The 27,960-nt window shown below is 50.7% G+C and overlaps 1 protein-coding gene across 1 annotated transcript in view; it reads right to left on the reverse strand.

The window, feature by feature from the left end:
* Window positions 1–27,960, reverse strand: part of UNC13A (unc-13 homolog A) — a 58,178-nt gene that overhangs the window by 20,780 nt on the left and 9,438 nt on the right. The window contains 30 exon segments of the mRNA XM_028519828.2: window positions 565–691; window positions 884–969; window positions 1,401–1,534; window positions 3,110–3,244; window positions 3,464–3,553; window positions 3,875–3,943; window positions 4,248–4,398; window positions 4,797–4,918; window positions 4,920–4,961; window positions 6,192–6,307; window positions 7,317–7,349; window positions 7,352–7,485; window positions 7,594–7,735; window positions 8,634–8,861; window positions 9,399–9,458; window positions 9,461–9,617; window positions 9,889–9,960; window positions 10,392–10,397; window positions 10,537–10,615; window positions 12,393–12,439; window positions 14,154–14,262; window positions 14,746–15,279; window positions 17,520–17,727; window positions 20,284–20,319; window positions 22,108–22,162; window positions 22,992–23,065; window positions 23,717–23,840; window positions 25,200–25,317; window positions 27,155–27,254; window positions 27,910–27,939. Of these exon segments, the coding sequence (XP_028375629.1) occupies window positions 565–691; window positions 884–969; window positions 1,401–1,534; window positions 3,110–3,244; window positions 3,464–3,553; window positions 3,875–3,943; window positions 4,248–4,398; window positions 4,797–4,918; window positions 4,920–4,961; window positions 6,192–6,307; window positions 7,317–7,349; window positions 7,352–7,485; window positions 7,594–7,735; window positions 8,634–8,861; window positions 9,399–9,458; window positions 9,461–9,617; window positions 9,889–9,960; window positions 10,392–10,397; window positions 10,537–10,615; window positions 12,393–12,439; window positions 14,154–14,262; window positions 14,746–15,279; window positions 17,520–17,727; window positions 20,284–20,319; window positions 22,108–22,162; window positions 22,992–23,065; window positions 23,717–23,840; window positions 25,200–25,317; window positions 27,155–27,254; window positions 27,910–27,939 (3,418 nt within the window).

Below are 27,960 nucleotides of genomic sequence, written 5' to 3' on the forward strand. Positions count from 1 at the left end.
ATCCCCTCCCCCACCAGGCCTTGGCTTCTTCATCCATGAAATTGACCAAGTGACCACTACTGTCAGGGCAAGGCCTAGACATGCGGTTGGTTGATAACTGCATGGGCAAATAAGTTTACTCTGAGATCCCAACACAGCATAGTAGGTCCTCAGTAAATGGTGGCCACCAACCCACTCTCTACCACAGCTTGTGTGTCAGACATTCCAAGTTCAAATCTAGCTCCATCACTTATTGGATGTTGCCTTGGGAAAATCCTTCAGCATTTAACCCTATATTTCTTTATCCACAAAATGGGAATTATGATGTTCCCATCTCATAGAACTGTCTAAAGAATTAATGAGAATATATACAAGGGACTTCTTAGTACAGTTCCTGATACTTATGATTATTAATTGTTTGGCTATAGGAGTCTTTAGGCCAATGACCAAGAATGGAGAACACTGGGTTTGAGCCCCACCTCTGCTCCTGACGCCTAGGGAACACTAAGTAATGAGCCTTCCTCTTTGGGCCTCAGTCTAGTGTCAGCACTATAGTTCTGCTTGGGTTCTGGGCAGGAGGCTTACGCAGGGTACTCCGGCACTCGGTCCTTGAAAGCAGGAAGCTCTGCGACATACTCATTGTAGAGCCACTTGACCTTGAAGTGGAGGTTCATGTAGTCGGCACTCTTGCACAAGCGATGCTTGTCATGCTCTGGAGCAGGGAACAGGGGGGAGTGGCTCAGCCGGGAGGGTTTGCCACCCTCTGTCTTGGCAGTGCCCACTCTGGCCATCACTGGTATTCGAGCTCAGGCATGGTGGGGCAGGAGCTCACAGTCTGGAGAAGACACTGAGACACATCTATCTGCTGTAACCAGGCCGGGAGACGCAGAGGTGGGGGACTCACCCTCCATGGCATACTTCATATCCTGGGCAAACAGGTTCCACATCACTTCAGCACTGATTTTACCCACATTCAGCTCCTGGGGAAACCTGGCAAAAGTTAGGGGAGTACAGAAACTTGACAGTCAGAAGGCAGATGGCACAGGCTGTTTTGGCTTTCCCTGTCAAAGGGTAGGGAAGAGGGATCTATATTCAAGTTCCCTCATAGCCACCAACTTGCACAAGTGATGCTTGTCAAGGCTGAATGACTCTGCCCTGAGGCTCTGCTTCTCCTGAGTTTTCCACCCACACATCCCTCCATCCCTCCATCTCTTAATTTACCCCTTTACCATCCATATACCATCTGTTTATGTTTGCAAGTTATGCTATATTTCACCCAGGCACAGCTACACCCACAATTGCTCCCACATACACAACACTTTAGGTGCAATAGACATTATTGCCTTTATACATAAGACAAAACTGTGTACACACATACATGACGACTTCCAGATAATTAACTACATAGACACACAACTCACTGGTTGAGGCAGGGAGTGTAGGAATTCTTGTCTTCCTCAATGATGGACACTATGAGAGTGATCAGCTTTGACCAGAAGTCGAGGTTCTTGATGCTGGGGCCCTGTTCCTCTGGGGGAACTTCCCCCTTCTTGGCCTGGTGGGGCAGTGAAGATATTGGCCACAAGGGGTCAAGGGATGGGAGCTTCAGGTTTTTACTGAGGTGAAGGAGGTTGCTGAGGAAGGGGCCCCATAACAAGTGTGTGGTTCAGGTGGGAAGTCTGCATAGAAAGGGACGGAACTCATGTAAACGGGCTCAAGCAGGGCTCATATCTACTCAGTTTAACAAAGCTTAACCAGACTCAGCTCATAAAACTGAATAGAACTGAATTTAGTTGAACAAACTCAAGCTCCCTAAACCAAATGAAACTGAAACTAATACAAATCATACCCACTTAGCTTAACAGATTGCATTTCTCAGAATTAATTCAGTGGATCTGAACTTGGGCCAATTACACTTCATAGAGTGGAATTAAACTGGATTGAATTTAACTCAAATAAACTGAATTGGATTTAGCCTAATCAATCTCTCCAAGATCCACACCAACCTACATCAAAATAATGGGCAGTAATCAATCTGAACTCAACTCAATTTAATATAACTCAACTCAGTCTAAGTCAACCTAATCCGACTCTACCTGCTCACCCCAACCTAACATACTCGGTTGGACCAACTCAATCTAATGTTAGTCAATCAATGGAAATGAATGTAAGTAAACTCAACAGAAATGAGTCCAAGTGAAACCCAAGTCAGTTGAACTCAGCCATACCTAATCCAACAACCCAGCTCATTCTGACTGAAGCCAACTCAACACAGTCAAGAACAGCTTCAACTCAATTCAACTGAATTGAAATGAATACATTTTTACTCAATTAAATTCAACTCAATCCAATTCAGTGCTGCTCACTAATTAGCCAAGAGCAATTTTAAGCCAACTGAGTAGAAATAAATGGAACTGAACTGATTAGAGTTGAACTAAACTCAATTTAATCCACTTCACCTCAACACAACTGAGACCAACTTGATTTCGGCCCAAGTCAATTAATTCAGTTCAATTGAGAGCAACTTGATTTCAGCTCAAGTCAAATAAATGTAAATGAACAGAATGAAATAAAATTGAACTAAATTTGGCTTATGTGTTACCTCCTATTAGAAGCCAAACCTGATGTAGGGGCCATCTCAGGCTAATCACCCTGGGCTGTAAATTACTAACTTTTACATCTCTCCCTCCTAATAGAGCATAAATTTCTTGAAATGTTTTTGACAATCCTGGGACATTATATGTGTAGATAAACACATGCTGAAAGATCTCAAATAAATTGAGTTGAAATGACCAAAACTGTACTGTACTAAAAAATTCAATTCAACTCAAAGTTTGTTGAACAGTGATTCAATTCCATACACACTGTGCTATGCCAACTAAGCTGAACTAAAATCAAATTGTTTGAGCACCTATTGTGTATCAGGTGCTAAGTATGTAACTGTATTTTATGTAAAGCTTGTATTTCATTGAATCTCTTCAAACCTGAGATGTGGGTTAATGATATAATTTTATAGAGGGAGATACTGAGGCTCAGAACAGTAAAGTCACTTGGGAAGGAGCAGATCTGGGACTTAGGCCAGGGTCAGGTAGTGTCTACTAGTCCCTTCTGCCTCATCTGGAGTTCTTACAGGGTCTGTCTGGTACTCCCGACTGTAGAGTTCATGACAGTTGTTGAAGATGTACTCGTAAGTAGAGTTGAGGCAGGCTTTCACACAATCCTTCACCACCTGGCTGGCTCGGGGCGGGCTCTGGAGCTCTTGCACCTGGAGGAAGGGAGGTGGGCATGGATGGGTAAAGCAGGGACAGGAGGTGCCCAGGAAATGGCTATATGTGGTTCTGGGTTTAAGGAAACATAAGACAGTGTGAAAACAGAGGGTCACTGCGAAAGGGTACTTGTCTCCAGGAGAAATGCTACTTTTAGGAGCTAAGAGTCCTGGAGAATTCTTCTTGGAGAGCTAATGGGACTGGGTCCCCTTTCCTACCTTCATCCGAAAGAAGGTGATGCTGGTAAGAAGGTCCACAGTGGATTTGAGGTCCTGGAGTCTCTCCGGGCTGCTGGCTGGGAAGTTATTCTGTTGGAAGGGAGAAGAGAGGTGGAGTTATGGAAGAAGGTTAGGGGAGGATGGGACACAGTGTTTCAGGGGAGATCCAAGAGCCCTCAAGTTTCAGGAGGTAGATTGGGGGTCAATGAGAACGCCTTGAAGCAACTGGGAGGTCTTCTTGGATGCACCAAGTAGGTTGAGAAGGAGCTGCTCACATATGTGTATACGTGTTAGAGGAATACACTCTGCACATTAGAATGGGTCCTCCCATGTGCACACCTGCTAGAGGCTGTCCTTTATGGGTACACACATGCATGGCAGTAAGCAAGTCACCATGCACGCACTTCTCACCCGATACATGGAGAGGTCTATCCGTAGGGAGTTATGCAGTTGGTCCAGGAGCTTCACAAAGCGCTCTTTCTGGGGAAGCAGAAAAGGAGGAGGGTGGATGGAAGCAGAGACTTGGGCGTTGAGTGTAGCAGTGAAAGGCGGCTATCATATTGACTGAGGGTTTAATATATAGTAAAAGCATCCCATCCACCATTGAACTGAACCCTTATAATATCCATTTCCATTCTACAGAAAGGTAAACTGAGACTCAGAGAGATGGGACTGGTACAACGTCACACAGCAAATCAAGTCCAAATGGGAAATCTGGGAGCTGCACAGGGTTTCACCGCCACAGGTTTGGGTTCTCCCTCATCCCCCAGCCCCTGGGACTGACCCCAAAATTGGAGGCTGCAAAGCGGTCGGAGGCAGACACGTTGGTAGAGGCGGTGGTATGAGCATAATAGGCATTGATGTTGGCAAGCAGGGTGCTCATGACGGCAGGTACCCCAGGACACATGTACTTGGAGGAGAGGCAGGCAAAGTGGCTTGGTGGAAGGGAGTGGGAAGCACTGGGCCTGGTGTCCAGCCAGGAGAGGCTGTAACCCTGCAGAATGCCTCCAAGACAGCACCGTGACTCCTCCCAACCCCCCAAACAGTCCCTTTCTGTCACCTGATTCTGTCCTTTGAGTTTTTCTGTCTCCTCTCCAGGTTGTCTCCTGTCTCTGTCTCTAACTCCAGCTCTAATCCCTGTCACTGTGACCCCCAGCACTGGTACTTGCCTACCCTCCCAGAGGAATTATATAACACCTACCACACCCACTTCTTCTCTGACTCCTTTTCCTATGAACCCCTTCCATCTCAGATCTGGCAGTATCTGCCTGGTGACCCCCTTGCCCAGTTTCTTGCACCTCTCCCTGATGTCCACCCCAGCCTACAGCCTCACGTCATGGCTTGGTAGATGGACTCGACGCCATAGCGCATGGCAAATTCATCCACAATCTCCTGGGCTGTCTCATCATAGTAAACTTTCCAGGCGTCATCACCCTTGGCATCCGGGATCTTCACAAACCCCATTGTTCTGCATGTCAGTCACGAAGTGAAACAGGTTCTGCCAATACAAGGGAGAAGGTGTATCAGCGAGTGCAAGGGGCCAGAAGGGGTCAGGTCTAGGGCATCTTACATTATCTGTCTGTTTATTCATCTACTCTTTCATCCATCCAGCTACCCAAAATTTCACCTATCCCTTATCCATTCTTCCAATAATTCATCCATCCATCCATCCATACACACACCCATCCACCTATCATTCAACTACCCCCAAATTTATCCATCCACTAATTCACAATTCTGATAATTCAACACACATCCGTCTATCCCATACATTTACCCACAACTTAATTCAATCCATCCAACAATTTATCCTTCCACCCAATCAACCATCAATCACTCATCCATCTATCATCCATCTGTTGATGCATCTATTCACCCACCCACCTGTCTAACTACCCCCAAATTCACCCATTACACCTCTGTACTTCCAATAGTTCATCCATACATCCATCCACTCACCCAGCCATTTGTCCACCCACCCACCCATTCTTCCATTCATTTACCCATCTATCCATCCATTGATCCCTCACCCCTTCAACAACCCCCAAATTTATCTATTCTTCCTCCCAGTAAATCATCCACACACCCATCCATCCCACCTACTACATACAATTTAATCTGTCCAATAACCCATACATATACCTATATTCAACCATTTGTCCCCATCAATTTATCCATCCATCCATCTGTCCACTCATCCATCCATCATCTATCTGTCCATTCATTTAGTCACCCATCCATCTATCCGACTACCCCAATTCTTCCATCCATTCACCTATACTTCCATAGTTTAACTAGACATCCATCTGCTCTCCCTCCTACATCCATATATCCTTTTATCTACTCAATACTCATTCATCTATTAATTATTTATTCTTTCCAGGGGGCCCCCAGGTACGTGGAAAAGATAGACTCAGACACAACAGCCCAACCTTGAATGTTCATGGATGGGACCAGATGGGAGACCTGGAGCTAGGTAGTAAAGAGTCCTGCCTGAGGTCAGGGAAGGCTTCCTAGAGAAGGGGACCCTGAAGCTGGACCTTGATGGATGGGGAGGAGTTTTCCAGGCAGACAGAATGGCATAAGGGACAGCCTCAGAGGCCCAGGGGAGTGTGGACGGGTGTGGCAGAAGAGAGGAAGGAGGAGCTGGGGCAGGTAGAAATGGGTGAGTGTTGGCAGTGTGGGAGATCATAATGAGCTTTGTGGGCAGTTGAGCAGTGGGCCTCACCTCATGCAGACAGGTGTACTGGACATGGTAGGGGGCCACCTTCTCCTCACCCTTGATTTCCACACTGATGTGTAGCCGGATGGCACCGGACACAGCAGATTTGTCAGTCCGCTTGTCTACAGGGAAGAAAGGGATTGCAGTGTCAGAACATTCCTATCTGGCCCTGGGCTATTTTAATGTATGTATGACTGTTGCCCTCCCGGACTCCCTGAAATTAAGGTCTGGGTGCCTGTCCTCAGATTGGATCCCTCGACTTGTGTTTCTCCCATTAGACTAGAATTCCTTAGGCCCCATCTCTCGCTTCCAACTAGGATCCCAGACCTTGCTTCCTCACTCAGATTAAATTCCTGGCTCTGCATGTCCCTCCTTAGACTAGAAACCCTAAATACTGCTTCTCTCCCACCAGCTGAGTTCCCAGGCTCTGCCTCCCCAATCAGATCAAGCTCCCTTGAGTCTACTGCTCATCTTGTTGTACAGGGTTGCAGCCCCCCCCCACCCCCCAATCAACCCAATCCAAAGGATGACTTGCATCCTTTGCCTGCAAGCCCTGGGCACAGACCACTGGAAGATATCCCATCAGAATGGGATATCTAGATTTCTTCCAAACAAAGAATTTCCTGGACTCTGCCCACCCTTCTCAGACTGGGTTCTTCCTACACCTTCAGACTAAGTTCACAGATCCTGAATTCCTCATCAGATTGGGCTCACAGATTCCACTCATCTTGGACAAGGCTGGTGGGTCTACAGCTCACTTCTCAGGCTAGGATGCCCGAACTATGCGTATACCTCCTTTCTTAGATTCGATTCTTAAAGTTCAATCTTCCTTCTTAGGTCAGATTTCTGAGTCTATGCCTCTCTGTTCAGACTAGGATCCCCAGGTCTTACTCCTGCCTCCACCATGAGACTGGAATACAGAGATTCTGTCCCTCCCTCCCCCTACCAAACCAAGCTAAGAATTGCCTAGGTTATCCTCTCATCTGGGGTGCTTCCTGCTGCCATCAGACTGGGCTCCTAGACTAACTCCTCCTGACACTGTGTCTCTCCTTTCCAACTAGGTTCCCCATCTTGGCTGGCTCCCTGGGCCTCCTCCCTGCTCCACCCCTTGCAGACCACCCCCTCACTCACCCAGGTTGTACCACACGTCCATCTCGCCACTAGCGTCCGCACCTCGATGATCGTCTGCCCCAGGAAGTCGTCAGACTCCCTCTTGAACCGTTGCTTCACTCGGGATTTAATATCATCATCTTCGTCCCAGACACGGACCTTGATTCGATCTGAGGAGTTGTGACATTCACTGCAAGGGGGAGGCAGGAGCAAGGGTCAGGCAGCTGGTTCTGGCTGGTACTACGGTCCTCAGCAGGGAGCTCTGTATGGGATTCTGGGGACCCAGCCAGGCGCTTACAAATGAAAGTTCTCCTCCCACACGGGGTTCAGGTTCCCATAGATGGTTTTCGTCCGTTTCTTGGTCTTCCCAACCTGCACAGTGACATAGGGGTCACTGGATCCCGTCTTGTCCTTTGCCTGCAAGCCCTGGGCACAGACCACTGGAAGACACATAGGACAAACATAAATGTGGCTTGAGGAAGGACGTATGCCGGAAAGAGTCACTGCCAGAGGCTACAAGCTGCTTGCTGAGGAGGCCTGTGATGTGGCCTGAGGGCACACTGGCCTTAGTAGAGAGTTAACACCCAAGGAACCCTCAGCCAATGAAGGATAGGAAGGTGCCCCAGGGTCACCCCTGGGGTGGGACATTCTCAGGGGTGTGCTCTACACTGTGCCTCTGAAGTTCCCCAGTGGGACTGAACCTCCATTGACCACAAAGTCACCTGCTCACTGGTGCCCACCTGAAGGGCACCTTCTTTTCTTGCTCCCAGACTTCTGTCTCCACCCCCCACCAGGGCTTCCTGGGACCACCTCCAGGATACCCACCTGCCCTGAAATCACCTTGGGGTCTGTCTCCTAAGAAACCCAAGTGAGGTATGGCATGGATAAACACCACAAGGGCCCTGCCCCTAGGGTAGGACCACTCTGCAGTGGGAGCTCAATACTGTCCCCCAGTGGTCCCAGGTGGGACTGAGCCCCAGGTGTCCACAGCACTGCCTGCTGTTGGCACTCTGTGTAGAGCTCCTTCTCTTCCAGTTTCACTTCCAAACCCCCCCAGGGCTTCCTGTGATCACCTTCCAGACAAACCATGTGCCCTCAACTCCTTTTCCTGGTGTCTGATTCTGGGGGCACTAATCAAGATGCACCCAGATAGTGTCATGCACGTAGTTTTGGAGGCATACATGTTCACCTGTGGGCATAAATGTACACACACGTGGACATGGGAAAGACATGGATATGTTCAAGTATGTGCAGCAAAGGGAAGGAAGAGGCCTGGGAGGGAGCATAGAAGGCTGAGAAGGTCCCCCTACCCCCAGCCCCCACCCCTGGTGGCCTCACCAGTGATGCTGATCTTGGCCGACCATTTGGACGTGCCATCCAGCACGCTCTGCTTGACTGCTTTCATCTGCTGCGTGTGCGCGGCCTTGGTCACAGCAAAGACCTCCTGGATGAGTTCGAAGATCTCGGGCTTGTTACGCTCCCGGATCTTCATGCGGTCCTTGAGCACCATGATGATGTTCTGCGTCCGGTCCTCAGCCCCGTGCTTGGAGCTCTTCTCCGCTGCCCCTGCGGAAGCGGACAGCCCGCACTGTCCAGGGAGCGGGCCTCACCGCAGCCAGCACCCCGACTTCCCCTCCAGAGCCCTCAGCGGCTGCCATGGGCATTTTAAGCCATGGGGGTTCATGAGAATCAACACCCCCCAAACAGAGCTTCTTACTTGTTTTCTGAATCTCCGCACACCCCTGAATCCCCTGCTTCTCCAAGACCTGTCCCTTCTCTGAGCTAACCCTAACCCTACCTAACCCGTTTTTCTCAAGGGGAATGAGTGCCTCTCATTAACCCCGCCCCTTGTAGTTAAGCCAGTCCCAGAGTCCCGTCCCACCCTTTTTCGGCTCTCTCACCTCATCTTTCCCTCCTCTCAACCCCATTCTTCCGTCAAAAGGAGTCCTGCCCAAACACTCCAACCTGCCCACAGCTCTGCCTCTCTCTTCATGCCCCTCCCATCTCGCAAATCCCTCTCCTTCTGGCCCCGCCTCCCACCCTGCTTCCGCGGAGTCCCACCCCTTCGTCCCCGCCCCCGCCCGCGCCCGCGCCAGCGCTCACGCTGCAGGCAGTCGGCGTTGAGCAGGTCCTGGCACTTCTCGTGGCACTTGACACCGCATCGGTGCAGCGCATGCCCTGCCGCGCGATGCCCCACAGAAGTCCCTCGCACTCATAGCAGTAGGTGGGCGTGGTGGCCGTCCACACCTCGAAGTTGTGCGGTGTCGTGCACGAAATGGGGTAAATTAAGGCTTGCAGGGTCTTCTTGTAAACGTGGTTTTTCTGCGAGGAGGGAGGGGGTGCGGTATGGGGAGCAGGGCCCTCGCCTGGGGGCCCTGTCCTGCCGGTACCCTCATCCTATGCAGAGTATATTCCAGTCTCAGTCCCTCCGCCGCCCCCACGCGGTCAGAATCCACAGATTGCTGTGTACAGAGGGTGCTAACCCGATGCTGGGCTATCCAACCCTGGGGACTGACGAATGCCTGTCTCTGCCACACCCTTTTCCTCTTCCTCCAGAAGCCCCCACCTCAGCCCACATTGCAACCCCACGCACCAGCTCCTCGTTGTTCAAAGTGCTGGAGGCCAAGGCCGATGTGATGCCCGCTTTTCTGGACTGGACCAGGGACTGGGGCGGGATGGCACCAACGGAGTCACGGAGTAGATTGACACCCATGGGATAGTCACCAAGAGCAGAATCCACAGCCACAGTTTGGGGCCACCAGCCACAGAGTCAAGCCAAAGTCACAATGAATAGGACACAGCAGCAGGAGAACAGGCAAAGAAGTGACAGAGGCTCTGGTTTAGAAGGGACCCTGGAAGGTGAGCAGCCCCACACCCCTAACTCACCCCCCCTCCCGCCACGGGCCAGACTTGGCCATGGTCATCAGCCACACTGTGAACCAGGGTCGGGAGTCACTTGCCCTCTTCCCCACCCATGAACTGCAGGACACAGCAGGGCCCCTCCTCAGAGCCCATGGGTTGGGGGCCAGTTGACAGATCCCAATACAGGGGCCTGGGAAGGAGACTCAAGGGGCCAGGTCACTATCACTCACTCACCATGGCCTGAGGCGTCCATGCAGCACACAGGGTAGAAACCAGATTACATTAGTCCCAGAAACACCTCGCCAGCCCCCAGTCCCAGGTCTGCTGTGGGCAGTTGTACAGGATGAGCACTGGGGGAGGGGAGGGCGCAGGCACTCACCAGGTCACTCACGAGTGGGATGGGCTTCCTCTTACGAATGTCAGGCATGCTGTCAATGATGATGAGACCACCCCCTGGGCTGCAAGACACACAGGAGGATGTCAAGAGCCCAGAGAAGTTCCCCTTCCTCCAATGGACATCAGCTGAGGCTGGGGCAGGACATGTGATTTCCCCAGGCATTAAGGATTTAATTGTGTCCCCCCTCCAAAATATACATTCAACTTCTAAACCCTAGGACTTCAAAATGTGACCTATTTGGAAATAAGGCTATTGCAGAGGCCATTAACTAAGATGAGGTTGTACTGGAGTAGGGTGGGCCCCAGTCCAATACGGTGGTGTCTTTATAAGAAGAGAGACACACAAGCAGAAGACAGTGGTGTGACAATGGAGGCAGAAATCAGAGTGACACATTTACAAATGAGAATTACTAAGGACTGCCGACAGCTCCCGAAAGCTGCAAAGGCCAGGCAGAAATTCTGCCCTATAGGTGCCAAGGTAGCACGGCCCTGCCCGCACCCTAATCTCAGACTTCTGCCTCCAGAACCATGACAGAATCAATTTCTGTTGTTTTAAGCCCCCATTTGTGGTAGTTTGTCACAGGAAATGAAGACATTGGGCCTCAACTTCCTTGTCTGGAGATGGGGAGATGATGCAGGCACCCATGTTTAAAAAAATTTGAATTAAGGGAAACCTAAGTAGTATATAAAAATATCAAGGAAACCTTTCTTTATGCTCAAAATTGAAAATATATGTGTCTATTGAAAATCCAGCCTGGAAGAAGTGGTTTCAACTCCCAGGGGAATGAGGGAACTGGAAATTGTGTTCTTGTCTCTTGGAAGTTTTACAGGAGCCAGAGGACTGAGTGAGCGCTGTGACAGACGCCATAGTGACCTGTGTGAATTCCCTTTACTGAGAGGTGCACTCATTCCAGGAAAGGTTCGGCTGTGGCTCCTCTCCTGAAGGTTCTCACTGGCCAGTGAGAGAGGTGCCTGGCCGATAGGTATCTTGGACAAGCTCTAAGGTGCAGTTCCTGCTCCAGGGCCCCCTGCAGAATCAGGCAGAGGCTTGGAGACTCCTGAACCACATCTTTGCTCAAGCTGCTTCCCAGGCCTGACCCCACCTGCCACACAGGTGTCTCCTGAGAGAGCTTCCTCCATGCACCACACACACAGGAATCCCCATCTCAGTCCCTGCTCCGGGTCTCCCCGCCCAGCACACCTGCTTATCTGCGAATCACAGCTCCTGGCTCTGTTTGCAAAAGATCTACAAGGAAGTCACTCTCCTGCTGCTATTTTAAAACATTAGTGTAATTTAAGAATATCTTTTGCAATCTCATTATCCAAAGGCTGAATTCCGCCTCCCCGAATATCAGTAACTTAAGAAGTTAGATGTGACAAATTGCTCCATTTAAGACCAAATGACTATTGTTAATGAAAGTGCCAGCAGCCACAGCAATAGTCTGGGAGATTTAAAAGTGGAATGAAAACAAAATATTCACTCTAGGCTTGCAGATGGGCAGTGCAGGAAAATGGGTTTTTTCTTTATCTCACATTTATTTTTAGAGGGAAGCACTTTTGAGTTGTGTGACTTGGGCAAGGCATATACCTCTCCGGACTCAGTTTCCCCACCTGTAAAACAGAGTAGTGCTCCCCCATAGCTTTGTTGTGAGGGCTCAACATGTTACTACCTTTGGCTCCTGAGTGTCTTTTGATAGTGGTTCCGCTGTTTCTCTCACCCATGCCTACTCTGTGCCCCGTCTAAATGGAACCTGTCCCTGCCCTTGCTGGCTACGGTGCAAACTAGACTCAAGCTCTGGGTTCAAAACTTCCTCCCAGCCCCAGAGCTCCATTACTCACCCGCCTTTGAACCACAGGGATTTGGACATCTCTCCTTCTCCCCGGGCCTGTGGAACAGACAGATGTGGTGAGTGTGGCTGTCCTTCCCCAGGGCCAGGCAGTCTCCAAACCCACTTCTGTCTTCTCTTTTGGTTGTGGGTCAGGAAACCTGGGGACCTAGTCCTCACTGTGTGTCCTTAGGGAGCTCACTGGTTTTCTCAGCTTTTCCATCTGTGAAATGGGAGAGAGGAATTCTTCTCTGCCGTCAGCCTTCATGGATGTTAGTCTCCTCATCTATCAACCTGAGGATGTGTTAGCATCATTCCAGCAAGAGCTTATGCTTTTGTAGCCTCTGGGGATTCTCAGCGGCTGGTTCAAACACTCACAAGAACCTATCATTTCTTAAACTCCCTGCAGCCTCACCTGTCTGTCTGCTTTTGTGCCTCAGGGCCCTTGCCCAAGCTGTACCACCTGTGTGTACATGCTCCCACCTTCTGCACCCAAGAAACCTCCATTTATCATTCAGGTCTCAGTGTAGACTCTAGTCTACACCTCCCATGTCCCATGTCATTAACTAAAGGGTAGCGTGGCTGAAGGGGGAGTGGGCAGCACTCTCTTCTGAAATATTACTGAAGTATTTTGAATACTTTAAGTGTCACCTCCTCCAGGGAATTTTCCTAATTGCCTTGCATTTTTTTATGTCCCATCTACAAAACCCAGAGAGCCTGCCCACATTTATTTTTCTTGTCATATCACTGGTTCCAGGACAAGGGTAATAGCTGTTGCTTTGTTTTTTTTTTTTTCCCATTTAATTTTGAAAGTTATTCAATAGACTTTTCACTGTATATTCTTTTCTACCTTTTAAACTTGGAATCATGTGAATATCTTATTTAGTACAAAATAAAATTTTTTTTAAACTGACAGGAAATTTGATTTGAAATTTTTGTGGCTCTGATACTGGATGGTTGAAAATTTTGGGAATGTGATTAGGATCTCCTCTTGCCAGCCTCATCCAAATTATCCAGAAGTTTCCCCTGGATAATAACACTGCTCTGTCTGCAGCCCAGAGTCATTTGAATGACTGGAGGAGTAAGTAAAGGGTCTCAATCTTGCTGCACATCTGAATAGTCATCACCCTGACCCTGACACTAATTTTGTCTCTCACTGAATTCCCTTTCTAACACTGACCTGACTCTGGACCTTTCCCAACACTGACAGTGACACCCAATATGATCCCAAGCACTGATCTCATCCCTTGATACCAATTCTAACTCTGACCTCTGACTGCTGCCTTAATCTTGATCTCTACCCCTATTCCTAACCTCTACCCCTGTCCATGAACTTGATCCCTGACATGGCTGTAGCCATGACCTAGGTCCAGGGCACAGCTCACTTCTCCTCCTCCCCTGCTTAGAAATATCAGGTTGGCATAGGAGAGGCTGGGCTGGATCTTGGAATGGGGGATAGGGCAGGCAGGTGTGGGTGAGACCAGGAATGGTAGAGCCAGGGCAAGGGCAGGCAAGCATGGGGCTGGGTTGGTATGGGCGGAGCCATGGAAGGACCAGGACTTATAGAGGAACAGACATGGTGGAAGGGGTGAGGAAGTAGGCATGGCCAAGCTGTCCATGGGGTGTGGCATGGACTGCTGTGGTGGGTAGGGCTAGGAAAAGGACCAGTGTGGCAGGAGCATTAGAGGAGTGGGGGAGTGGGCATGGCCATTCTGGGTACAGTCATGATGGGGGCACTGGGAAAGAGTGTGAGCTGGCCAGGGCTCTCACTCACCTCCTGCAGCTGCAGCCGCACTTTGTTGAAGGCTCGCAGCCAGTTGGCCTTAGCCCTCGACATGGAGTCCTGACCCTCCTGGCCTTCCTCATCTTCTTGCGGCCTGAAACTGAGGCACGGGGCATCCTGAGGTTCCAGGGCTGGCTCTCCCTCCACCCTCTGCCTTCTGAGTGATTCCTGGTCCTTCAGAGACACTAGAACCCACCTGTGCCACCCTCTGACCTGTCCCAGTGCCTCTGTCCTCTTCCCACATGCCCATCACCTGACAACTTTGGGTCCCCAGACACCCTTTTCCATCCTCCTGGCCCTGAGACCCTTTGTAAATCTATTTGCTCAGGGTCCTCCCAATGCATTTGTGACTTCTCCAGCCCCTCACAACCCCTAAGACACCTTCATGACCCAGCTTGACCTCCTCTAACCCCACTGAACCCCTCTGACCACCTGGGCCCATCTTGATTTCTTCAGTAAACCCATGGTCCTGTGACAACTCTGCCCTCCCCTCCAATTCCTAGGTCCGTGTTCACTCCAACATGGCATCACTGACCCCTGATCATGGTGACCTTGTGACAGTCCCTCAGCCCCCTCTCATTACCTTTCCTCAGCTTTGGGGGGCTCAGCTGTAGGCACCTCCTCAGGCACAGCTGGCTCAGGAGCCACTTTGGCCACAGCAGGGGCCTCAGTGGGCAAGGCCGGGGCCTTGTCCTCCTTCTCTGGGGCGGCTGGCAAAAGACTGACACGCTTGAAGTCCTTGGGCTCAGCGACGGCCGCCTCCTGGTGCTCAGCATAGGCACGGATGTCATCAGGCACCTCCTCTTCCTCTTCCAGCTCTTCTTCATCCTCAGGCAGCTCCTCCTCCTCCTCCAGGAAGTCCTCCAGGTCCTCATCCAGGTCCTCATCCAGCTCCTCATCTAGCTCCTCGTCCAACTCATCCTCATCCTGGTCCCAGTGCGGAGAGTCCTTGTGGTAGCTGACTGAGCTGTGGCAGGAGTGGTAGGAGTCCCGGTCCCGCTCGTCCTCCAACTCGGAGCCCTGCAGGCTCTGCTCATCTGGGTCAAAGTCCTCGCTCAGCTGTGAGCTGCCCTGGCTCAGCTCCCCTGAGGAGGCATAACGGCTGCTGCCTGTGGGGCTGAGGGGTGTGGGGCTCAGGCCAGGCACAGAGCCAGTGCCCAGCCAGCCCTAGTCCCACAGGTCCAACACCCAGTCGTTTACTCAGCACTGCTGGAGCGAGCACCTGCCAGCACTGCTGGAGTACCTGCTGTGCACTGGGCCCCACCATAGGTGCCAGGGAAACACAGTTATGAGCAAAAAAAGAGAAAGCCTGCTCTTGTGGCATTTATGGTCTAGGTGGACAGACAATAAACCAGATCAATGAACTTAGAGATCATTGATGACCTACTGTGTGCTGCCCCTGTCTACGCTCCTCCCACATGCTGAGGATCCTGAATCAATGTCTTCACCACAGCCCCCATGGAGACCTAGGGCTCCTGCGACGTTGCCATGGTTGTTGTGCCTGGCTCTTGACGTTTCCCACCTCAACCTGGCCCTTCCACCACCGAGCCCCCTCATTCGCTGAGGCTCGGGGCCTTTCTGCCTCCACTCCTTGCCTCAACCTCCGCTCCCAGCCAGCCCTATCACAGGTCCCTTAACTCCAGCTTGCAGATGTACATAAAATTCTCTCAATTCTCTGCAACCCCGGGCCCTGCCCTGGTCAGGCTCTGCCATCTCCACACAATGCTGCCCCAACATCCATTCCTGTCCCCAACAGTCCCTGCCCATGGAAGCAACAGAGGGATTCTTTGAACACATAAACCCAAATCAAACACCCGTGTCCAAAATGCAAACCAGGCCTTAGTTGTCCTTGTGACCAAAACGACAACGGTACAGCAACTGGTGGCCCAAACCCCAAAAACCCACAACAAGACTCTCTGTCCCTCTTTCTCAACCCCTGCTCTTGGTTGCACACCTCCTTGCTGTTCCTCCAAACACGCTAAGCTTGTGCCCACTGCCGGGAACACGATCTTGCTTGGTTCGTCCCATTTCTGCCACTAAATGTTTTTACCTTGAATGTGTTATTTCATTTCATTCTAAAATATAAAGGCTAGAGTAGATGCTCAGTGTTTTAATAACTTCCTCCCAAAATATCTATAAACTAGCTAAACTTTCTGTGGTGTATATTAACTATAGAAAAATTCAAAATAAGGGTTGTTCAAATATCTGCAAAACAAATTGTATTGGTCAATGGTCAAGTCTGAGTAGGAAGCTTATGAAGTTTTCCTTCAGATTACATTTTACCCAAACTCTCACACTGTCCAATAGAACTTTCAGCAAGGACAGATGTGTTTTCTATTTACCTAAATGCCGTACAAATATTCAAGCTGTTTAATTCCATGTTTGCTATTGTTCTGTTTGGAAACCAGGACTAGGGTGGTCAGGTCAATGAGGAGGGGCAGCAGGCTGGAGTTTCAGCCTCCTCGGCTCAAGGACCGACACCCTGCCCTGGGCAGTGGTAAGGTACATGGAGGCCAGGGGCCCACCTAGTGGCTGGGGACAGCTTACTTTCAAAGGAATGGTGACAATGGCTGGACAGAGTAGGAGCAGCTCCCAAGTCACTGTGCCCATGCTTGCTGGCCAGGAACACAGGGTCTGGGGCCACCAGGAGGGTTGGGCAGGACCACCTGGGACGCCCAGCCAGCTGCTTGCTGGGATTTTTCCAACAGCGCCGTGTCTCACATCCCCCACTAATAGTGATCTCTTACCACCCACCCTCCCCCACCCAGTAAGACAGTAGATAGGGACCAGTGGATTTTTAAAGGAGTACAAGGAGCCCCCATATTTCAGTGGGATCAATCAGGGGCATTTGGACTTTCTTTCTTCAGCCAAAGCAGACCCACTTTTCTTTTCTTTTTTTTTTAAAGGCCTTGAGAGTATCTTTTTTTTAATTCTTTTTTTTATATTTTATTTATTTTTTTAGAGAGGGAAGGGAGGGAGGGAGGGAGGGAGAGAGAGAGAGACAGAGAGAGAGAGAGATTCAATGTGCGGTTGCTGGGGGTTCTGGCCTGCAACCCATGAATGTACCCTGGCTGGGAATCGAACCTGGGACACTTTGGTTCCCAGCCCGCGCTCAATCCACTGAGCTACACCAGCCAGGGCCCACTTTTCTTAATCTTGTGGAATTTTCTTGCAAAATTTTGGGTAAAGCAAGGGCTCTACTGCTTATAAGAAAGTGTGAATGCTGCTTTTCTAGACCCAGTCACCTATACCTCCAGCTCCCTCCAGCCCCCTACTCCTATCTTCACTCCAGAAGACAGGGCTAGACACACACACACACACACACACACACAGGGACCTCGGCTCCAGGGTGGCTACCTGAGGGCCTGTGGCTCGGAGAACTCCTCATAACTGTGCATGGAGTCACTGTAGGATTCCCGGGAACCCAAGGGTGGTGGACGAACAGAATACTGGTGGACTGAAGCATTGGGCTGGGATGTAGTGTAATAAGGTGGGGGGATGCTGTTGCTTGTCTCGCTGCGATAGTCACTGTCACGATCATCCACTGCACTGTCAGGGTCATCATCTGGAAGAGAGAGGAGGCAGAATGAGGAGGGATGGGTGGAGGAGAGAGAGGGAGAGAGAGAGAGAGAATACAATGGGGACCAAAGCAGGATCTCAGACTTAGGGGACCTTCACTGGCTGCTAATCTAAGAAGAGTAACCAGAATGAATAAAGGATATTGGGTCATGTAAATAGAGGCACAGGCTTTAGAATAAGGGAGGTGAAAACCCTGCTTTGCCTTAGGTGGATCAAACTGGACCTGGAGTCTGGGGTCCAGGGTAGGTGCTAAAATGTGAGGACAGTGAAAATGGGAGGATGTCTTTCAGCTCAAATGTAAGAATGGACTTTGCCAAAGTCCAGGATCTCTGAAAACAAAATGTCCTGTTCCCCGCCAAATCAGGCAATGAGCTTTCCATAACAGGAGTCAAGCAAATACTCAAAGAAGTTGAAAGGAGATCAACTTCCCCTTTCAAAGGAGAAGTTGAAAGGCCAAGGCGGAGTACAAATGCCCTTTAACCCTCAGAGATTTCTTGGTATCTGAGAACTGAGACCTCACATCTGAACTCACGTGCACAGGAAAAAAGAAGGGGCTCTGACCAGGTACTGTCTGCCTCAAGAGGATTAGGTCGTTAGGTGGGCGAGTCCACCACACACCCAGAATCTATCAATAAAACGGACCAGGGTGGAGTTGCCAAACTTCAAGTGTTGCATAAAAATTAAAGGATGTTTTTAGTTTGGTTTGTTTTCCTTAGTAAAAAGAAAACAGGTTTTTTTTTCTCAGTAAAAAGAAAATGGAATGGTGTCGAGGGATGTTAGATCGTTGCAGGGCAGGAGAGACTATTTATTTTGAAAACACTTGGGTTGGAAAAGGGGTGCAAAAAAATAAATAACCCCCTGGCTGGGTGGCCCACAGCATCAATTTACTGGTGATTTTAAACACCAAGGAGGTGGCTCCCCTCTTTTTATTCCTTTAAGTATTTTTTATTTAAGTATTTTTGTTTTAAGTATTATTTCCCAGATGTTTGTCTATTTTTGTTTCTTTGTTACTTTAACCTTCTAATTCTTTTCCAGCTAATGTGTCTGTTTCTATATATATTCAATAAATAAGTCCAATTCTTAAAATGTGGTAAATTTTTAAAAACTAATTCATACATTCCTTCGGTTATTTTACCTTTAGGAAAGCCTTAATTCATTTTCAGCTGGCAAAGCTGGCCCTACCAAGGCAACTGTGGATTCCCAGTTTCTCATTTAACTTGTGCCACTGTGACCTCCGAGCCTTCCACCCTGTCCCCTCCCATCCTGTAAAAGCCTGAGGTGGGGGATCTGAAACCTGGACGATCCCCCTCGAAGCTCTGGAAAATTTGTCAATGTCACCAAATTGCCCCAATGACCAACTGGTTTTCTATCCAATTATTCAGGTCTTTGGCCAAATTGGCTTTCTCTTTACCAAATTGTTCTTGACCAAGCCAAGATGTTTTCAACCAAGTCACATGAGGCTGTGTGCATGTTCACCCAACTCTTCTTTTCTGACAAATTGTGTGTTTTTGAGGGGCAAATTGCTTTTGATTGTATTTTTGTTTTCACCCAGACTCTGCTTTTTACCAAATTGCTGTTTCCAACTTTCAACACTTGTGTCTCCAAAAAAGGTCTGCTTTGGCCCAGTGGTCTTTGCTTTTCACCCAGTTATCAGCTTTAAGCCAAATTGGATTTAAAACCAAAAACATCTCTGTTTTGATGGTATTGTTTGCTTGTGGCAAACTGGTTGTTACCAAATCTTTTCTGCCTAATGTGTATTCTGGTCAAATTGATTTCTGACCAACTCGTTTTTGACAAAAATTGTTTGGCTCGGAGAACATGTAAACACTTTCCCTGGTCCTGGAGGGAGGGGGGAGTGGAGTCTGTCCACCAGGGGAAGGGTCGGGGTGGAGGGGCCCCCAGCTGGCGGAGGAGAGAGGGCACAGATTCATATTCAGACTAAAGGACTGGATTTCTCTGGAAGAGGAAGGACATGGAAACTAGAGAACTCTTCCTTAGGGAGACAGATGGGTATCCAAATTGGGGGGATGGCCTGTCTTCCTCCTCTGGGGGCAAATTGGAGGAAGATGTGTGTGAGGGGGCTTTGGAAGGAGGTCTCGGAAATGATATCCACCTGAGGACCCCTGCTCTCTGCTCTGAGACCCTCTTTCTTCCCCACCCCCACCCTCAGAGTGACTTTTCCAGGTGGAGGAGGAAGACAGGGAGACAAAAAGAGGAAGGAGTCACAGGAGAGGAGGTTATACATGGGGAGTGGGGGTACAGGGGTCACAGTGCCCAGCTGGAGACAGGCAGGTCTCCCGTCTAAATGCCCAGGCCTCCCAGCTGAACCCTTCCACCCCAATGGCAATGCCCACTCCCCACCAGACAGAGCAGGAGCCCCAAGACAGATGTTAACGGTCGGGCAGGAGGGCGGGGAAGGGGCCTTGCTGCCGGGCCCCAGTGTGCCAGCTGCGGGCTCCTCGTTTCCCTGCACGGTGGGGGGGTGGGGCTGCCAAGGCACCCCCTCCCCGTGGCCTCCCAGGATGTCAAGCTGAGTACTTACTCTGCTGCTCACCCCAGCCAAAATAATTCCAGTTGCCTACAAAGAGAAGGGGCAGAGACAATAAAAGGGAGCAGGCAGGGGGGCACTTGGAGGGGGGCTCCACCGTCCTCCTCATTCTCCCCATCCTCCCATCCAGGACCCCAGTCGCCTCCTGACCTCTGAGGATCTTTCCCCAAGTACCACTCTAACCACTGACATTTGTCATGCCTTCACTCACCACCTTGGGAGAAAGGCGGAATATCTGTTTTTGGAGGAGGCCACAGGCTTAGCCAGGAAGTAACAAAAGGGGCATTTCTGTTCTGAAGTCTGGGGGCAGCACACCCCTCTCCTTCCCTCCCCTATCTCGTGCGTGAGGAAAGAAATATTGAACTGGAAATCCTAAATTTAGGAAATCCTAAAACACCCCTGTCGGGTGGGTTTTTCTCATCCTGCTCATCGTACAGGTGAAGAAACAGGGCTCAGAGAGGTGGGATGAGCAGCCTCAAGTCACACAGCCTCCGAGCCTCAGGGCCAGGAAGAGAACCACATCTCCCTTCTTCGTTCCCAGCGCCTGGCATTGTGAGAAATGCCTCGGACCAGAAGCCTGACTCCTCCATGAACATTCATTCCTAAGAGGACTTGGAGGTGAATGCTGGGTCTCCATTCCCAAACTGAACCCACTCTTCATTTCAGTCCACCTGCCCAGGTACTCTGTCATCTGCTCCTGCCTCCACCCTGTCTGGCCCTGCCCCCACCACAACCTTCAGTGAGCCCATTCATAGGGGTAGAGGGCTTATAATTCCTTCTGGGAAGTGGTGGCTTCCCCCCAGGCAAGGAAGTCAAGAGACTTTCTCAGTAACACACCCCAAGTTAGAACAGAACTGGGTCCCCCAACTGCAGTCCCCTAGCAGCTCCCCCACTAGGCTCTACCATCACCATCCTGGGCATATGGGGGGAGTGAAAAACAGGTACAGGGAGACAGTGAGAGAGCAGGGGAGGGAGAAAAGGGGGATAAGGAAGAAGATGGAACTGGAGAAAGAAGGTGAAGTGCAGGGTGGGGACAAAGCATCATGGGTTTGGGTTCGACCCTAGATCTGTCACTTCCTCCCCACTCCAGAGGACTCGGGAGGAACTTTTGGGAAAGAAACATCTCCTTGGCCCATGGAGAACTGGTCTGGGTGCCTCTGAGTGCCCACAGGGCCAAGGAACATAAAGAATCTTGAAAACTCCAGCCTGGATGCAGGGGCAGTAGGCGGAGGAACATGATCATCATCAACAAAAATAGACGCAGTGCAGTGGAAAGAGTCCCTCAGACCTAGTTCAAATCCTGGCTTTGCCTCCTGCCGGGTGTGTGACCTTGGGCAAGCTGCTTCTCCTCCTGGGCCTCAGTTTCTTCATCTAAGAAAACGGGCGAATGTGTGCCTGTTTTACACGTGTCGGCAGGACCGTCAGTGTCCATCTGCTCCCTCCGGCTGGGGGCTGCTTGGGGGCCTGTGCTGGCCTCATGAAAGAGCCTCTCATCTGGGTTTGATGAACAGGATTAAGGCATCTGCAAAATGTTTTTTAAGCCTCTAGATGTTCTGGGACCCCTCAAAGTGAAGGGCTGTCAGATGCATGGTTTCAAAGAGAGCAACTCCAGGGATCAGAGAGGGGCACTGGCATGCCTGCAGCCACAGAGCAAGGCAGAACTTGAACCCAAGTCCCAGATCTCTTCTTCTTTCCACCACACTGTGAGCGTTAACTGCCCACTCTTAGGACCCACACCTCTGGAGAGGGGTTGGCCTGTTACACACAACAGCCATGGGTGGGGGAGGGAGGCCAAGGAAGGGATGGAGAGGTACTTACAACACTGGTTGCTGGGGACGGGGAGAGGCTTGTCTTGTTCATCTTGGAACGAATACTGAGGGGAGGGAAGGAGAGAGGGCACATCTCAGAGAGGCCAGGAGCCAGAGGACAGGGATGGTCTTCTGCTGTGTCCCATCCTGACTCCCTCATGCCTCTCCAATCCTCTCCCTCTGGAGGAGAAAGATACAGATGTTCACAGACAGAGAGAGATACATACAGAGAAGCAGGGAGACACGGATATAGAAAAAAGAAAGAGACACACACGAAGGAAAGAAGCAGAGACAAGAGAGACAGGAGGGAGAGAGAGACAGAGGAATGAGGTCGGACAAAAATTACTTACACGCGAGTACTGGCCCCTTGCCCCCCACCTCTCACTAAAGAACATCGTAGTCTTGTCCGCTCTTCCTTCCCTGCCCTCACCTCTTAAAGTCTGTCCTCTGGGCCACAGGGGTCTTTGCACTGTGGGGATATAGAGCCAAGAAGACGAGGAAGGGGTGGCATGGAAGAACGGAGGTACAGGGGCTGAAGCTTGTGGGGGACGAGAATTTTTAAGAAAGTCTGAAAGTGTGACTTGAGGAATTGAGGGCTGTGGGGCAGAGAGGGGGTGTGAGCACTGCTTCAGGGCCCCTGTATGTCCTTGAGGGTATTCGGCAAATGCAGAACTTGAGTCAATTGAAATCATCATCACATTTTTGGTAGACTGTTCCTGGCTAACATCCTGCTTAGAGACGGGACCACATGAGTCACCGATTCAGTCGGGTTATGAAGAGTGAGAGGCACAGATATAGGGGAAGACAAGCAGGGAGACAGAGACAGAGCAGAGGACATGGGGAGGTGAAGAGAGACGGATGCAAGAAGGAAAGAGCCCCCATGTCAATACTCACATCATCCTGGTCCCGCATGGCGTTTAGCTGCTCCAGCTTCTTGGCCCAGTAACGGGCCTCCTCCTCAGGAATGTCTGGAAGGGGAGTCCTGGCTGTGAGCCTGGAAGCCCCTGCTGTCCCCTCAGCACACACCCAGTGTATCCTACAGGCCTACAGGGCTGGTCTCCAGTGGGTCTGGGGACAGGGTGGCACTCTGCTTCCTCCCTGTCCCAGCACTGCCTTGGGGATGGGTGCGGAATGGGAGAGAAGATGTACCCTAGCACCACAATGGTGGGGGAGCCATGAGTCCTTGGAGGGATGATGTCCTAAGGGATGTGGGATGAGCTGCTTCCTGAGCTGCTTCCAGGAAAGGTGGAAAGGGCTCTTTGTGTCTCTGCCTTTGTTTATCTCTGCTGTCTCTCTCTGTCTCTGTTTCTTTGTTTCTCTGTCTCTGTCTCTCTTCTATCCCCAGCTCACCCCTGAAGCCAAATCTTTCACCAAGGACCAGCCAGGGCAGCTCAGACCTCCATCCCATGGGTCAAGAAGCATTTGCTCCCCTCTGGTGACCTGTAGGAGCTGGAACATGCTCTGTACACAGCAGGTGCACACCTCATCTGACTCGCTGAAACCCAGAAATCTTCTCTGGGGAGAGGAAACTTGGCCCTCATGATGAGGCTTGTATGGACCTACCCAGGCATGAGCATTCTCCTGGGACTGGGTGAGGGTCTTGCGCCCCCCAAACTCACCTAAGGGCAGCTCAAAGCGGGTGTCAAGGAGGATGCGGTGGAAGGTGGGGTCCTTGGTGCCACAGATTTCACTGTCCGCCATGATGACCTGGGAGTCCAGAGTCAGCCATTCTCCAGGGCCCTCCTGGGTGTAGGGAGCAATGAAGACAGGGATCAGGTTCCAGATGAGGTGAGGTGAGGTGGATCAGATATCTGTTAACATGAGTTGTCTCCCTCATCCCATCTCATTCCTACTCCAGCAGCCAGGGCCACACCCCCACTTAACAGATGAGGAAACTGAGACTCAGAGGGAAGAGCCCAGTCCAGGGCACCATGGGGACTTGTCCAGGGAACCCAGAGTCAAAGATCCAGAGAGAGGGCCCTGTGGAGTCAGCAGGGGTAGTTATACAACCACTCCTCATCGGGGAAAGCAGTTGTGCAGCCCTAGCTTCATATAAAGGCCCTGGTGCTCCCACAATCCCGTACGGAAATCCTTCCCTAAGTGAATGAACCAGCACCCCTGGGTTTAGGGACATAAGCCTTTCAGCAGGTGGGGTCCACTCTGAACTTCAGTTTCTTTATCTCAAGCGAGAATGATGTTCTGTAGAATTTGCTTTCCACAGCCCCAGGGAGAGGCTGGTAGGGTTGAAAGTCCAGGGTCCTCTGCATGTATCCAGGGGGCAGTTATGAAGGGCTTCCCGGAGGATAGGACATGGGAGCTGAGCTTAGAAGGTGATGGGAAGGACACTGGAAGCTGAGGAAACAGCTTATGTGAAGGTTCAGAGGGTTTCTTTGAGGCCTGTAAGGGGTGGAGGTTGCGGTACAGAGGGAGATAAGGCTGGCAATGTGAGCTGGTGCCATCAAGAAGGACTCCCAAGGGTGATGTGGAGAGGGTAGGAAAGGGTCTTGGGGTAATAAGATGCTGCTGGGCTCAGCATGGGGGAATGAAATGGAGGAGGAAAATCTTAAGGTCAGGAGGCCAAGATTGTCTAGTACTTTCAGGGCTTGTGTGGCCTTCTCTTGCACAAAGTGCTAATTGCTCATAATATCCCTTCCCCTCTCTTCCATAGGAATGCATTTTTAGCTGGTTCCAAGGCTATGCAGCTTAAGACTACATATCCCAGGCTCCCTTGCAGCTAGTGGGGCCACAAGACTAAGTTCTGGCCAGTGGGGTGTGAGTAAAATGCCAAGAGCAACCTCTAGGTTTGGCCCTTAACTTGGAGGGTAAACTCCATCCCTTGCCACCTTTCTCTTCCCTGGTGGAAATGTAAATGTAATGGTGGTTCTCCAGCAGCCATTCTGGGCCATGAGGTGGAAGCACATGAAAGGAAGGGCAAATAAGATGGAATGAGTTTAGACCCTGGTGACTTTGGAGATACAACTGCAGCCCCAGATGTCTACATGAACATTGTCAAGGGATGGAGGTCGATGTCCATCTTGTTTAGGTCACTGGCCTCTGAGCCCCTCCCAGGCACTCCTCCCTAACCCTCAGCCCACCACTCACTTCATTAGACTGGCGGATGGTCCGCAGGGGGATCCACACGGTGCCCACCATCGTGTCCCAGATGAGACCCTTGTTCCACACCTCCACTGTCAGCCCTAAATCTAGGCGGTTAATCTCGCTGAGGAGAGAGAGGAGGGGGGAGGAGTGAGTGAATGGAGACTCAGAAAAGTCAGTTCACTCACCTTAGGACATACAGCCAACTGAAATTCAAACCCTGCCCTGTGTGAGTCCTAGGCAGGAAGGTAACACAGTGATTCTTGTTTAACAGATGAGGAACTGAGGCCAGAGTGCTACGTTACGTGCTCAGGGTCTCAGAGTGGAACCAGGGCTCCAAGCTGGGATTGAAGGGGTGGGACAGATATCACACACCTCCTGCACCTCAACTTGCCTGGTGCCTCCTCAAACCTTCAAACCTCGAGAATGCTGGCTAGGTGAGAAAGATGCCCAAATACCCATTGTGGCCCCTGTTATCCCAGGATAAGGGCATTTGGAGTGCCTCCATCCTTCCAAGTGTCATCTCTGTCCAACTGCATGGGGACATCCCTGAACATACAAATGATCCTATCCCTGAGCACTTGCCCAGCAGGCCCCAGACTATACATAGGCAGATTTGGGGGGAAACCTTGGTGAATGTTTAATTCACCGAATTTACCAATTTTCCAAAGACTTATCTTAAGAAATGTTCTTGCATATATATGTTGGCTATAACCTGGTCATTCAGTTATTGGATTTCAGGGAGTTGGGGACCACCTTGTTCCTTCCTGCTTTACATCTTCCTGAAAATTGTAAGGCAAGCTCCTCCCTTACTTCCCTATATGCTTCTCTGCTCCAGGATCCCAACTGGGTTCTCTCATGGCCTCCAGGACTGACAGTCCCCAGCCAGGCTCTGCTCAGGGGTAGAGGGCTGCTTGGGACCAAATCCTAGCTCTTCCAGGTAGAGGCTGTGTGACACTGAGCAGGTGGCTTAGCCTCTCTGGTCCTCTGTTTCCTCATCTGTAAAATGAGGACTACAGTAGCATTCTCCTTCCCAGTGTTGTGGGCAAATTGATGTAATCAAAGCCTTAGCAGAGAGCATGGCACATGTTCCCATCATCAGAGTAGGCAGGATGTCATAGGAGGGCCTGAATGGCTCCAAGTCAAGAAGAGGGTCCAAGTCATGAATTCATTCAATGATTAGTTAAATACATATTGAGTGTCAGGCCCTGTGGTTGGTGTGGGGGTGAGAGTAGCAACAGAGACCAACCAAGCCCTACCCTCCTACAGCTCACAGTCCGAGGTCAGGGGCCATAAATATGTCCAGAATTCACACTAATTTGACTGAAATAACAATTGGTAGTAAGGCCTGAAATGATTCTTCTATTGCAGCCTGGCAGTAGTGATCAGGGAGGGGACACAGCTGAGACAGGAAGGATAAGAAGGAGCCAACTGGGAGGGCCAAGAAGTGGGGAGAAGAGCAAGTGCAAAGATCCTGGGGCAGGAACAAGCTGGCCATGTTGGAGGAACCTTGCAGCGGTGGCTGTGGCTGGGGCAGGTGAGCCAGGAAAGATGGAGGGAGATACTGGTGGGAAGTCAAAGGGGCCAGGCCTCTTTGGGATTATGGGGAAGAATGTGGTTTTTGTCCTGAGGTTGATGAGCCACAGGCAAGTGTGGAGAATGAAAGGATGTGATTTGCAGTTTTAAAAATATCCCTCTGGCTGCCTGGAGAAGAACAGATTGTGAGAGGCAGATTGCAGCAGGAGACCTGGGTGGAGGCTGGTGGCACTGGAGACTTGGCTGGTGGCATCAGAGATAAAGGGAAGTGACTGGGTTTGGGAAGTGCTTTGGAGGCAAAGCTGATGGGTAGACATGGGGCAGAGGGAGGGGGAACAGAAGTCCCAGACAACACCCAAATGTTCGGCTCTGCCCAGTGGGACCAGCAAGGTGCAAAAGGGGAGGTTGCGCAGGACCAGACTCACAACATGAAATCCTGTTCCCAGCTGGGCTGGCTGCCCCGCACAGCGATGGTCGTGCTCTTGACATTCTGCACCTTCAGGGTCACATATGTGTTGAATTTCTCTGTGGTGGTGAGAGCAGGGTTAGTGTGGGGGCTCAGGCACACCTGGAGCCCCTTCCCAAGCTCTAGTCAACCTGCTGTGATCCCCCAGGTGCTGTGTGTGCTCGGGGGAACCCCAAGGTCCAACACAATGCTCTGCTTCTGTGTGTCCCTCCCACTCCCAGGCCAGTCCCCAAGGTTCCCCCTATGCCCAGTCCCTTAGAGCACAGGGGAGGGGCCTTGGTGCAGGGAGACACGGAATTTGGGGATGCCAAATCCTGCTGCTTAAAAATAACTATGTCCAACAGTCTTGGTTTTTAGCTGGGAAGACTGAGGTCCCAGATGGGAACAAAAGTGACTGTAAGAAACTCCAACACCTCTCTGAGCCTCACTTTCCCCACCTGGAGCCTGATCTAAGAGTCCCCACCCTATCTCTTAGGGCCCAGGGAACAGACGGCTATTGGCTCAGGGTGAGCTCCACCCACCAAGGGGTTTTCAGGGGACAGCTGAGGCAATTGCTGGGACCACAGGCCCTGTCTGACCTTCTTCATGATGCTTAGCAGACACACAGCCCAAGTCTCCTACCAATGGCTCAGATCCCCCTTCCTGGTCTCTCCAAGAGATGGATAGACAAACAGACAGACAACATAGGACAGGACAGGTATAGAGGCCACTTACCTTGGGCACCATCAAACTTGGCTTTTTTGACTGTGGAGAGAGACAGAGATA

The sequence above is a fragment of the Phyllostomus discolor genome, chromosome 8, assembly GCF_004126475.2.
Source record: "Phyllostomus discolor isolate MPI-MPIP mPhyDis1 chromosome 8, mPhyDis1.pri.v3, whole genome shotgun sequence".
Taxonomy (NCBI): domain Eukaryota; kingdom Metazoa; phylum Chordata; class Mammalia; order Chiroptera; family Phyllostomidae; genus Phyllostomus; species Phyllostomus discolor.